General features: G+C 45.9%; 1 protein-coding gene across 6 annotated transcripts in view; it reads right to left on the reverse strand.

Annotated features, from left to right (window-relative positions):
• TRAPPC9 (trafficking protein particle complex subunit 9) overlaps positions 1–13,776 on the reverse strand; it is a 526,641-nt gene that overhangs the window by 397,222 nt on the left and 115,643 nt on the right. For all 6 annotated transcript variants that reach the window (XM_060127570.1, XM_060127568.1, XM_060127569.1 and 3 more), the window contains one exon: positions 2,768–2,894. In XM_060127570.1, the coding sequence (XP_059983553.1) occupies positions 2,768–2,894 (127 nt within the window). The remainder of the gene's footprint in view (positions 1–2,767; positions 2,895–13,776) is intronic.

The following is a 13,776-nucleotide window of genomic DNA, read 5'->3' on the forward strand; positions in this document are numbered from 1 at the left end:
ACCACACTGCTCTGTCCTCTGGGAGAGCTGGGTGTACCCAACCCCCTCTGGCATCAAGCCTGTAGTTTGCACTGAGGAATGTCACGAACAAAACAACCATGAGAACCTGCTTCAGATTTTTGTAGGGATATTTTTGAGGACATTATTCAATATGTTCCCTTTAAGAGAACCCACAAGAGGGGTTTCCACAAGCCTCCTTACTGTGAAGAGGTGTATTTCTCCAGTGTGACTGGTTTGTGTCTGCTTGTGAGACAGAGAGTTTTGTAACCAATCACATTTGCCCCTATACCCATTGTTAGTTAATTATTGACACATGATTAACAGAATCATGCTTTTCCCCCATCTCCAGCCATTATGTAGGACCCTTACTTACCTTTCACTCTGGTGACTTTATTTTTAACATAACATTTCTATGAGCTGCCTCAAATGTTTTATGAAAACACGGCAAAATGTGTACCTGCATCACAATTACTTGAAACCATTCTGGGGCGAGCCCAGTTCATGCTAGACTAAGATCTGAAGGGCAAGCTTATTTGTTGATGAGAATAGATGGGAAAGAAGCTTCCTTCCCCTTTCTCTCCTGCCCCAGCAATTCAGCCCTGAGTCCATTACAGAGGGCAAAGCCAGGTACGCATCTGAGCAGGCGACAGGGCAGAGGGCATGCTGGCCGGAGTGGGGCAAGAGGGGCCTGGGGGGCTGGGGCAGCAGCACAGCCTGGCCATCAGAGCTCCCCATGGGGAGGGAGGTCAACCTGATAACCACTGGTAACCAGCAGGGGAACTGACCAAATGAGTAACCATACTGAGGCTAATGGGAGACAGGTTTCCCCCAGTCTGAGAAGGGAGTTACAGATTTCAGAAAAGTAGAAGGATCCCCTAAGATGTTGGGTGGAACTGGAGGTATCAGTATGAACTCACGGTTTCCAATACACAGAAATAGATGCAGAAATAACCATGGACATGAACATGCAGTGAGTAACGTATGTATATAAACAGATATTGCCTAGTTCTATCCACTGCGAGCAGCAACACCCCAATGGTAAGGAGCACACACAGCACCCAGATCTTAACTTAAATTCCATTCTCCACTGAAAGGACCAGGGCTCTTGGAAGAAATGGCTAACGCAGGGCTGGGAGCAGGGACTCAGATCTGAGTCCACAACCCCAACAGAGGCAGTGGAGAGCAAAGGGCATTTGTGGAGGCTCCTGAAAGAAAGAAGCTTCGTCTTTCCCCCACAGGTGTTGCCTCTCTCTTCTCCCGGACACTGCAGGATGAGGAGCTGCGGCTGCCCCCATGATGCCACCCGGGGCCTGAGACTAAAGCCTCACTGCAGAGGGCACAGCTGAGAGGGGAGAGAAGACAGGTTCTGATGAGGTGGCCTGAAGCCTGGCCCCAGCCCTGCCCGAATCCCTCTCCTGGACTTTGTAGGTGTGTGTGCCATAAATTCCCTTTTGCCTAAGATAGTCTGGGTCAAGTATTCTGCCAACTGCTATGCAAAGAATTCTGATGGGTAGACCTGTTCATTCACCAAACACACATGAGCACCCAAGGGCTACAAAGACAAAGAAAGCCCTCTTCAGGTAGCCCTCAGTCAAAAAGAACAAAGATGTATCGTATAATCAAGTTCTGTAAATGAAACAGAAGAAAGACATAAGAGATACTGCTGGCTGGCTAACCCAGCACCATTTCTAACCCCCTTCTCCTTATCCCACCTACAGTACAGAGACTGGGAGAGTTAAACATGTATTTCCTCAGCCTCTCTTACAACTAGCGGTGCCACGAGATGCACTCCTGGTCAAGGAGACTGGGGCAGAAGCCTACTATGAATCCGTCCAGATCATTTTTGCTTTCCTAGTAAACAAAAGATAGGTTCCCTGGCCCTGCCCCTTCTTCCTTCATCCTGTCTTGGATGTTGATGTGTTATCTGGAGCTGCAGCAGCTATTTGGTCATCAGGAGGTAAAGAAGGAGTTGCAGAGAGGCCACCTGTCTCCAAGTTCTTAATAAATAAGAAAAATCACCTCTTATTTGTGATCCACTGCTAGGTTTTCTACTCTTTGCATTGAAATAATTGGTAATTTCTACAGAAGGTGTAATTATTTCTATCTGGGTGGCTCTAGAAAAAGGCTTTATGGAGGAGATAATCCTTGAACTAAATCTTGAAAGATGCCTGAACGTCACCAGGCAGAGCAAGGGAGGGAAAGGCGCTGCAGGCAGAAGGTGGAGCCTGAGCAGAGGAATGAAACCCCCCCGCACATTCTGCCTACTCAGTGATTCCAGAAGGGCGTGCAGGGCTGGGGGTCCAGGAAGGGGCTCACAGTCAGTCTGGAGACAGAGCAGGCCGCAGATGGTCTTGTAAGCCACTCAAAGCAAGCGAGGTGCAGGCGCCCCCCCGGGCCCGTGCGCAGGGGTGAACAGTCTAGGAAAGTGGGCCCTACCGGATGCGGGTAAGTGCGAGCGCCACAAGGCCTGGTTGGCCTCCACTGCACAGAGGGCCACGTCTCGGCCATGGAACCGGGCAGACACGGGTTTGCGGGGCTCTGCTGGCAGACAAGCACGTGACCATGGCAGTTCTCCGATGGCCCTGGCCTGATTCTCTGGTCTATAAAACACACTTCACAGGCGATGGCTGCGACTTAACGAGATGACAGACCAGATACACAGCCAACCCAAACCAGGAACTCTTCTAAAGATCTGCATCCCTGATCAGACCAAAGACAGACGCTGGGAGCGAAGCTCACCTTCCGCACCCCGGCCAGCCTGTCCTACCTGACGATGGGAAGTTTGGTGAAGGGCACCGGGGGCAGTGTGAGGCCATCGGGGAGGGTGATGAGCTCCATGGTTCCGGGACACTTGGAGGTATAGTTCTCCAGGCTTTGCGTCACATCCTTTTTTTCTGATGAGAAAATAAAAACAAAATAAAGGTTAATTAAACCAAAGAAAAGGGGGAGTGGGGGGGGTTGTTTTGCTCTATTTTATTTTTTTGAGCAAAAATAAAATTCTTAACCCAAATACTTAACAGTCCAGTGAGTCCAGTCTTCTGAGAGAAATAAAGGGGCAGTGACCAAAAGAGACAAAAAGAAAATAGCAGCTTTATTCAATTTACTTAAATAATCACTAGCAGCTGCTCCATTTAAGGGCCTGTGGATAAAAAGGAAATTAAGTCACCATCTTCTAGGAGATTTCATTTTCCAAGATAATAAATCCTTATCAAATTCCAAGAAGGTCAATGGGCAGGCAGGACTGGAGAATATTTTATTACTTAATAAATATTTTTCCAGCAATTACTAGGTACCAAGCAAAATGCCAGGCCCTGTCCCCAAGGAGTGTACAGTCCATCTGTATAACAGATATTTAAGCAAATAATTACAAACCAGTATTTTTATGTAAAAGTAGAGCTTTGTGAGATAAGGCTGGTTTTCTCCACCCCATCCCTGTCCCTTTCACTAGGAGGGAGGAGAAGAGGATGCAGGTAATAGTGAATAATGTTTGCTTATCACCCATGACGCACCCTAGACACGTGCTCACGGGCTCTGTAACACTCCGGAGCTCAAGGGCGCTTCCTGCTGGAAAACTCGAAGTAACTCGGAAAGGCAGGCATCACTGTGCCCATTTTGCAAACGAGAAAACCGAGCCCAACTGAAGTTAAAGTCGTGTCAAAAATCCCGTGTGTGGCCCTCAGCCTGTGATCTCCACACTCCCACACTGTTTGGAAGAATTAAGGAGTCAGGGATCGGGGGTTCACTCCTGGCCTGTTTCCTGTCACTGCTGGCAGGGAGGGTGGAGGACCTGGAGAGAAGAGGGACAGAGCGGCACAGCCATGGGGGCGAGACTCTGGGCCATGAAGTTAGACCAGGTTCCAGTACATGGCTTGGTCTTTCCCCATCTGTGGTGTGACCACCTGATGGGAAACCTTAACCTCCCATCTAAAGAATTTCTAAGGGTGAATTAAAAACAGTGGCTGGTGGACATGAGACTGAGCTCAGAGGAACGATGGCACTGTCACCACTGTCATACCGGTGCCTGCAGGGAATTCGAGGACGTCACAGAGAGTGGTGCAGGGCTGCGCGGTGAGGCTGCCGGCTCCACTGACCGGCGACCATACAAAACAAGATCCAGGCAGAGAATGACTAGATCTCAGGCACATACATTAATGGGTTAACTGTGCCACAGGGCTTTTCTGTGTCTAAGCATCATTCCTTAGAGAACAGGGGGGCAGAAAAGCAACCAGAATTAATCTAGATACGACACAGTAATGTTAATTTGCAGCATGAACAAAATTCTTTAAATAATCAAATCATCTTCAATTTACAGGTGACAAATCTCCCAAGGGGCTCCCGCTGATAACATATAAGTGACCTAATTTGCCTAATGTTGGGTAGAGCACTCGTGGTTTAGGTACCTTATTATAAGGCTGAATTATGCCCTCCCAGTAAACCCTGCTGAAATGAAGAAAGGAATGAACCTATTAATGATGCCCGGTGCCACCTGCAAAGTTACCCAAGAAGGAACAGTACCCGGGGTGTTCTGCTCAGCTGGCTGCACAGAACAGGACGGACACGCAGGGACGCACTGCAGGATCTCCTTCTGAGAATCTCCCGTGTCTGTACTTCAGCCTCTTCTTCTGGGCACTGTTCCCTGGAAGACTTTCCCATGTGGGGTATAAGACTGGCTGTGGAAGCCAGGTGAAGCGGTCAACGCCCCATATGCATTTAGTCCCCTCGGTTTCAACAGGGCCCTGCTCTCCAGCTGTGCCTGTGACTCCAGCACATATGCTTTCTTTTTACTCCGTCAAGCGAAATACTAATCTTCTGCGGAGACGGCAGAGGGACAGCCACCTGCTTCCGGAGCAGAGAAGGAGATCTGGGGACACGATCAACTCATGAGATGCTTTACAGCTAATTCTCCCACCGTCACGGCCCTCGTCACATCACCCCCAGAGCACCGCTGCCTTCTGGGGCCTCTTCCCTGCCTTCCCACTACCTGACAACTTCACTGTCACTTTAGTGGGGTTTCCAGGGTTAAATGCTTATGTTCAATTGTCAGTGTGGTCCATCCGTTAGAAAGTTCTCATCAACCTTCCTCCTGACAGAGCTGAGCACCTGCTGTATGTTGTTGCCCAGATCTATTTTTATCAAGGATTCTAAAGTGGTAATTTTTTAATTCTCTAATTAAAAAGGATTTTCCCTCATCAACCGTTTGGTGATCCTGAGACAGACGACACAGAAAGGAGGGCTGACAAATGAGTCTGTCCCTTCATTTACTGGAGAGAGAACTGGTGTCCCTACCACCTCCAAAGATGACCAGTAAGTCGTATATGACTCAGTATCACTATGCACTGGTGGATTTTTATTTGGTATTTGGTATTTCAGTTGGTATTTGGTATTTCAGTTGGCTTCCATCACATTCTTTTTGGATGTTCAAACTGTCCCATGTTCGGCAGCCCTTGCAGGTTGGTTCCTATGTCTTTAGAGAAGGCCCAAGATTGTCAACAGCTTGCTATCTTTCTAGCTCATTTCCAGCCTCAGGTCTAGAATCTATTTTCCAAGGAGCGCAGGATCCTTTCAGTGTTTAGAGATAGGAATCTGGAGGCTGGGTGCTCAACGCCACCAGATTCTCCTTGTCTCTCTAGGTCTTGACAAAACACAGGTCCACTTACCAAATTTTTTAAGTGGTGAGACTGTGATTTTTTCTTTAAATTTTGTTTAAGTTCTGACAGCTAAAAATCAAGGTCATTGGACTACAAGTTCCTTAAAGGGAAAGCATCTTGTCACCTTTTTTGGTTTTCCCCTAATTTGTCAAGAGTATTTAGATGACAAAAGGTGTTAAAGAGCTATGTGTTAGTCGGCTGGCCTCATTTATCCAAAGAGGTAGGACAGAATCAATCTGTGGGCAAGAGTAAAATAAAATAATAAAATGAGAGAAACAGCCATTGATTCACCAACAGAAGCCAGGCTGTGCAGGCTGACCACCTCCTCACCTTTTCTTTGTGCACCTTACCGCGGTGGGAACCACAAAGGAGCTCTGGGTGCTACGTGTCGATACTAAGGACCGTGGCCCCCACCGAGGTGATTCTTCTCCAGGTATTTTCTACTTCAACAAGCAGCTGAAATAATCATGTGATGCATTCCACCACTCACTACTACTCGTATCACTTTTTCTTCACTCATCAAGTTACTGTTTTCCTTCCTCTTCGTTTAACCTTCCCTGACTTTACTCATTCAAGCCCTCATCCACTCAGCTTTCATCAAACACCTATGAGGCGCCCACAGCATTGAGCACCAGGGACACAGAAGCACGACAGGCTCTACTTTTGGGGTGTCCCAAGTTGAAAGAGCACACAATGTCAAAAGAGGACATTACGGCTCCTTATCAGTGACTTTACAGAGGCAGGATCAAAGTCTGGGAGAAGAGCACACGAGACATGTAATTTGGCCAAAGAAGGTTTTATAGAAGAGGCAACATCTGGTCTTTGCCAAGGGTCCTGGGACTCAGAGCAAAAACAATGAGTGCGTTATTTGGACGTTTTGCTATGTTTTAAGGAAAATATGACAAAAATACGGACAGAGGATGAATAATGACATATCATTATAAGCTGTACATACACAAGAGAACTTGACGGAGAAGCTGTCTGAGGCACGTGCGAGAGGGAATCGGCTAAGGCTGGTAACGTCTGTGGACATCAAGGGCTGAATGGTGCGGCAGCACGGGGACCTGCATGGGAACGGCGACGGGACTGCCGCAGGCGAGGACGGTACAGGCTCTGCGGTACACTGACTGTCAAATCTTGATACTTCACACAGGTCTACAATGCGGGACCTTCTCTGGAACACAGGACTCCTCAGAGGCTTGTGACAGTTGCTGTAGAAATTTCACTACTGACAACAGATGATGAATACACAGTTGCTGGGCAGAAAAGGAGGCTTCGTGTCCAAGGGAAGAAATGTAGAAACACTCAGACAAAGAATGACAGACTAAGCTCAGGTCTGCTGCAGGCAGTTTTCACTTCTACAGCACGTCCACAGGGGCCAGCACTGTTCTTAGCACAAAGCGCTGCAGAAATACTTGCAGTCCTTACCCACAATTACGCATACTGGACATTAGGGACATTAGGGATCGTGAAGATTATGATTCTCCACTCACAAATGGTGTATGTGATGCCATTTTACTAAGACATAAGTGAGCTTCAGGAAGAGGCAGAGATTAGCTCAAAGCTACAAAACTAGTAGTCTGGGAAGGTGGGGATCACCCTCAATCCGGGATCTCTGTAACACTACACCTGTTCATCCGACAGCACCTCACTGCCAGTGAAAAAGTTAATCTCCACTACAAACACCACTGTGACAACTTCCACTCCTGGAGTAGCTCACAGCAAACAACACTGCCACCAAGAACTAAAAGAGCCACAACAAAAGTATTACAGAAGAGGAGGGGCACTGGAGAGTTGTCAAGGCAACAAAGATTTGAGAGTCCAGAGGGAAGGGGCACTCATGAAGATGAACCCCCTTCCTGCATCCACTTTGTCCCTGGGAGCGTGTGTGGATTCTAGGCATGGAGAGAACCACCGCCAAGAGGCTGAGCAGCCAGGAGAGCCCGCGGCTTCCTCATGGGGCAGGGAGAGCAACCGCATGTCACCGAGCCAGCGGGCCCGGAGCCAGGTGCCCGGGAGGAGCCGCGTCCCCGGACTCGCTGCACGGGTTCCCCTGGGGCTTTTTCCAGTCAGCTCTGCAGGCCTGAAGGCTGCCAAATCCATCTGAAAGTGACTCCGAAGAGAGGGCAGGTCAAACGGAAAGGGTGACACCAGATGGCCTTGCCACACCACGGGGACAGCTGCATGAGGTATAAAGGGGGCCTTTTCAAAATCCATCAGAAGGGGAACGTAAATGAACTAAATCCTGGAGAGCGGCAAGCCTTCCCAGGAGAGAAGACCCACAGCTGCTTTCGTCCCTGGCAGAGCAGTAGGAGGAAATGGGGAGTCAGACAAAGAGGAAGGGAAGGAGAAAAGAGCTGAACTGTTCACAAACTACTCCCAACTGCCCATGGTGGGGACAATGGATTCCAACTCACAGGAACCCAGCCACCAAGCAAGTCTACACACTCATCCTTTCCCTGGGCCTTCGCAGAGGGTGTAGCACACTGCAGGCTGGGGGCTGAGAGGAAGACCCCCTCCTGAGGTTCTCAGAACCTTCCCCAGATGTAAGGCAGCTGCCCGCAGAAATCTGGGCAAGCCAGAAGAGCTGAGAGGTGCACTGAGGCGCAATGCACTTTCTCCAAGTAAAAGCAGAGAGGCCTGCTGAGCCCGGGGCAGGAGAACGAGAGGGACCCCTTCCTCCAAGGCCAAGGCCATCAAAGGCCGGAGCAGGACAGAGAAGCTGAAAGAAATCCCTCCAAGGCTCTAGGGATGTTCACTGCGTGCAAGAAAGTGGCCTACAGAAAGCTGGGGCAGGGCGGAGAGGAAGCACACAGAATGCAGAAAGCCAGAAGTGGGACTGGAGACCAAAGAGAGCCCCACTAAACCCACCAACCGTGCCGCCTGGCTTAGAGCAGAGAACGATGGCCTGTGGTGGGAAAGCCGGCAGCTGGCTGTAAAGCACAGACGGAACCCCACAGTCTCCCCTGCACCCACAGCCCACGCCCCGTAAAAGGTCTAATCCTGACCCCACCCTCCAAATGCCATGAGCTATCAGCGAGCCACAGCAAAGCCTACCCCCAGCTCAGCTACACATCAGACTGGCAAGGATCCGACAGTGAAGCCGACACAAGAGGCAGCACCTTCTTCTAAGGGTCAGTATTATTCACCTCACTCTCCACTGTTCTTTAATACACCAAGTACAAAAAGGGAAGTAGTATAATATTACTTGAAGGTAGACTGTGGTCAGAGATGCACACTGTAATCTCTAGAGCAAGTAAGAAAAAAATAGAGATGTGGCTTTAAAGTCAATAGAGAAGACAAAATAGAACACAGGAAATATTTTATTCTCCTAAATAAAGGCAGAAAAGGAGAAAGAGAAGGGCTTGGAGTGACAGGTGGAGGACAGGGTCATTGACCAAGATGCAAACCCAGGATAAGAGAAAAGTCAGGGGTCCTCTGATCTGAAGACAGTGGTTTAGACATGTCGAATGTGAAGCATGCAGGTACTACCCAGAAGGATGAAAAGACCCAGAAAGCTGTTGGACGATGATTAGGAAAGTAGACTCAGAACAAGACGGAATCCCAAGTACCACAAAAATCAGCAAAGATAACATTTCCCAGGTGAAGTGTAAAGGTGACAGGAGAAAAACAGAGGGTCTGAGGACAACGCCCTGGGGAACACAGAGGTCAAGCGCACTGAGAAAAGAAGAACTAGTAAATGGGTTTGAAAAGAAACAATCCCAGAAGCTCAGGATGAGGCTCAAGAAGCCAAAAGATGAGTTTTTCTGGAAAGAAGAGAAATGGAGGTGAAAGGGATAGAAAGGTCAATTAGGATGAGACTAAAAACCCATCGCCACATGTGGGAGTTACATGCTCATCTGCTACCTTCAAAAGAAACTAGTGGGTGCAGGAACCCAACAGCAGCAAATTAAGAATCAGGCGGGAAGTGAGTAGGCGATGGCTGGTCCCCTGGGCAGTGAGTTAAAGCACCGACAGGCAGCAGCATAAAAGCCAGGTACGTGTCCAAGGGGGCTTCCCCTGCATTGTCCCACTCAGCGGTACCACTTACCCAGTAAGCAACATGCTACCCCTAGCCCTACTGTAGGGATAAGAACACTTAGGAGCCAAGATCCCAGACCTCTCTTTTTTTTTAATGTTTTAATGAATTATTAAAGAATTATCATTTCTTTCTGTGATAGTGGTGTTGGTTTTTTGGGGCTCTGTTATTTATTTATTTACTTATTTAGCTGTGCTGGGTCTTAGTTGCTGTGTGTGGGATCTAGTTCCCTGACCAGGGATCGAACCCAGGCCCCCTGCATTGGGAGCACAGAGTCTTAACTACTGGACCACCAGGGAAGTCCCCCAGATCTCTTTTCTGAGGTCACGTTGCCAGTGAGCAGGCTGAGATTTCAAGTCCGGGGTCCTCATACCTAGTTCTGTTTCCACCATTCAGAGTGACTTCCTTGGGCATCACTGTGCCCATTTTACAGATAGGGAATTTGAGGCTTGGAATGGTCACGCGAACTCTCCTGGGGTCATGCCAGTAATAAGTGGCTAAATTATATTCATACTCAGAGCTATGAGCTCAAACTTTTTGCTTTTTCCATTTCATTGTGCTGCCCACCCAGATTGCCTCAATATGTAAAAATACAGAAGAAAACACAGATATCTTGAAACGTCATATCCAGCAAGTTGAGCACCTGACAAGCAAGAAAAATCAACCTGGCTTTTCTTCACTCTGCAAATACATCCAGGCAGCATAATGGTCCAACTACGAAGGTTGAAAGAGTCACGTGCCACCACCACAAAGATGAATGATCTTGCCAAACCAGCAGATACAGAATAAGCCCTGTCATGTACCAAGAAAACAGGCCTCTCCGTAACAGGAGGCTGATTGAATCAGATAAACCGGCACTGAGCCACAGTAACTGCTTCCCATCAGTGTTGCTTTATACTTGTTTTTCACTTAATTTACATAGTGACAGGTCGGAGGCCCGGAGAAGCAATCATTCAAGTAGACAAGGAGACTAAATATTTTCCCTTGTTCTTTTCAAGTATATAAACACGCTCTACCAAAACGAAAGGCAATGATGTTAAGCCATCATCTTTTACTTAACCATCTATTTAAAACGCTACCTAGAAAAATTTTAAATATCTCTAGAGATCTCAATATAACTCCCAGAAGGGAAAATGATCTTAAGAATAGACACTTAATAAATAATTAGAAAGAATCTGCACATCCAATTATGAAGTAATGGTTGGATAAGCCATGGTGCAGAAACATAATGCAAATTTATGCAATCATTGAAAACGGCATTTATAAAGAGTCTGCAGTAATATGAAAAATGTCTTACAATACATGGAAAATCAGAATTCAAGATAATATTTTTGAAATAAATGAAATTTCAAAAATCAATCCAATTTGTTTTAAATAGAAAATGAAACAAAAGAAATACACTAAAACGTTAACAGTGTGTGTGTTTGCCCATGTAGGATTATACACCATTTTTTCCTTTCTGCTTATACATTTCAAGACTTCTAAAAGGAACATACATTATTTGTATAATAACAATTATTCCAAAACTACTCAAAAGTGAGTTTTCAGGAAGTTTTCTAAAGAAAAATCAGGGCTTATTTATCAACATTACACAGGAGTGAAGAAAGTAGCACCCTACAACATCAATCAGGAGCTTTTGAGGTTCCCCAATCTGACAGAGGTGTCTACTGTAGGGACATGTACAGCCCTCCCCAGCCCCACAGCTGCCCTTGGCAATGCTTAGAAACCAGAGCAGCAGCAGCGGCCAACATTTAACGAGGACTTACTACACGCCAGGCACTGTGCGCAGCACCCTCCACGTCTTATCTCATTAAATCATCCGAAAACCTAAAGGAAGAGGTGCCCCTGCTCTCCCTGTATTACAGGTTAGCAAACTGAAGCTTAGAAAGGTTTTATTCTAGCTCAGTGTGCCTTCCACTTCCACCAGGCTCTCATTTGTAATCAGTTGCCAGGCTCAGCCAGTTCCCTTTCTTCTAAAACTATTTCGTATTTCACTCAACCTTCCTTTAACAGATATCGAGTATCTGCCCTATAAAAGGAAAAGCCCAGCCTTAAAGCACTCAGCGGGATCCCCACATCTTCAAGGACAACAAGATCTCCTAACTCCTCAGCCTCCTTCTACAACTGGTGGGGTCTCAACAAATACATACTAAGAAATAATTTAGGAAAGGTAATGTTAAGTTAATTCAGTTCGGCATTTATTGACTATCTTCTTGGTAAAAGCATTGTCCAAAATGACAAAAGATGAAAGGTGTATAAGTAAGACATAGTCTGATCCCCAAGGAGCCTGCAATCTAGTGAGGGAACAAGATGGCGAAATTGATCTCAGGACATAATGTAATGGTGCTTAATTGAGAACTAAGCAAGGTAATGAGGAGGTGAAGAGGAAAGAATTATTACCCTCTTAATAACATGGGAAACAGGAAAAGTACAAGGAGAGAGCAAGCTACCATAGAACAGCATGAAAAAACATATGATATTAGAAGTCCCAATATATATGAAATACAGATTATGTAGATAGAGAAAGTATGAAATTAGGCTAAAAAGATGGTTTGAATCAAACCTGAGCATCCTTGAGATGGAGTTGAGAATTTACTAGACGGAGGACAGTCAGTCACTGCAAGTTTCTTAAGGGGCAGAAGGATGTGATTTAGTTTGTGCTTCAGGGAGATAATTCTGGTTCCAGTGTGAAGAATGGATCAAAGGAGCAAAGGAAGGAATAGGACATGATGCTAGGAGTCTACTGCACCAATCCAAGAAACAGGTGTTGAAAATCTAGCTTTTATATACAGAATGGATAAATAAAAAGGTCCTACTGTAGAGCACAGAGAACTACATTCAATATCCTATGATAAACTACGACAGAAAAGAATATTAAAAAAAGAATGCATATATATATGTATAACTGAATCCCTTTGCTGCACAGCAGAAATTAACACAACACGGTATATCAACTATATTTCAACTTTAAAAAACATTGATTAAAAAACACAGTACAGGAATTTCCTGTCCTTACTTCAACTGCCCACATTGTCTTCAAGCTTGCGGGATCTTGGTTCCCAGGCCAGAGGTCGGGCCCAAGCTCCTGTGGTGGGAGCTCCAAGTCCAAACCGCTGGACTAACAGGGAAACTCAGACCCCAGGGAATATCAACTGGAGTGAGGCCTCCCAGAGGACCTCATCTCAGCACCAAGACCCAGCTCTATCCAAATGCCTGCAAACTCCAGTACTGGACGTCTCAGGCAAAAAAACCAGTAAAACAGGAATACAGCACCACCCATCCGAAAAAAAAAGAAAAAGAAACGACAAAAAAATATATTACAAAGGAGCAAGTTAAAACCTGCAAGACCAAATAAATGAAGATGAAATAGGCAACCTACCTGAAAAAGAATTCACAGTAATGATAGTGAAGATGATCCAAAATCTCGGAAAAAGAATGGAGAAAATACAAGAAACATTTAACAAGGATCTAGAAGAAATAAAGAGCAAACAAACAATGATGAACAACACAATTACTGAAATCAAAAATACTCTAGAAGGAATCAATAACAGAATAAATGAGGCAGAAGAACAGATAAGTGAGCTGGAAGATAAAATGGTGGAAATAACGGCCAGAGAGCAGAATAAAGAAAAAAGGATGAAAAGAATTGAGGACAGTCTCAGAGACCTCTGGGACAACATTAAATGCACCAACATTCGAATTATAGGAGTCCCAGAAGAAGAAGAGAAAAAGAAAGGGTCTGAGAAAATATTTGAAGAGATTACAGTCGAAAACTTCCCTAGCATGGGAAAAGAAATAGTCAGTCAAGTCCAGGAAGCACAGCGAGCACCATACAGGATAAACACAACGAGAAACACGCCGAAACACATATTAATCAAACTATCAAAAATTAAACAAAAAAAGTAATTAAAAGAAGCAAGGGAAAAGCAACAAATAACATACAACGGAATACACATAAGGTTAACAGCTGATTTTTCAGCAGAAACTCTGCAAGCCAGAAAGGAGTGGAAGGACATATTTAAAGTGATGAAAGGGAAAAATCTACAACCAAGGTTACTCTACCCAGCAAGGATCTCATTCAGATTCGAC

The sequence above is a fragment of the Lagenorhynchus albirostris genome, chromosome 17 (genome assembly GCF_949774975.1).
Source record: "Lagenorhynchus albirostris chromosome 17, mLagAlb1.1, whole genome shotgun sequence".
Lineage (NCBI taxonomy): Eukaryota > Metazoa > Chordata > Mammalia > Artiodactyla > Delphinidae > Lagenorhynchus > Lagenorhynchus albirostris.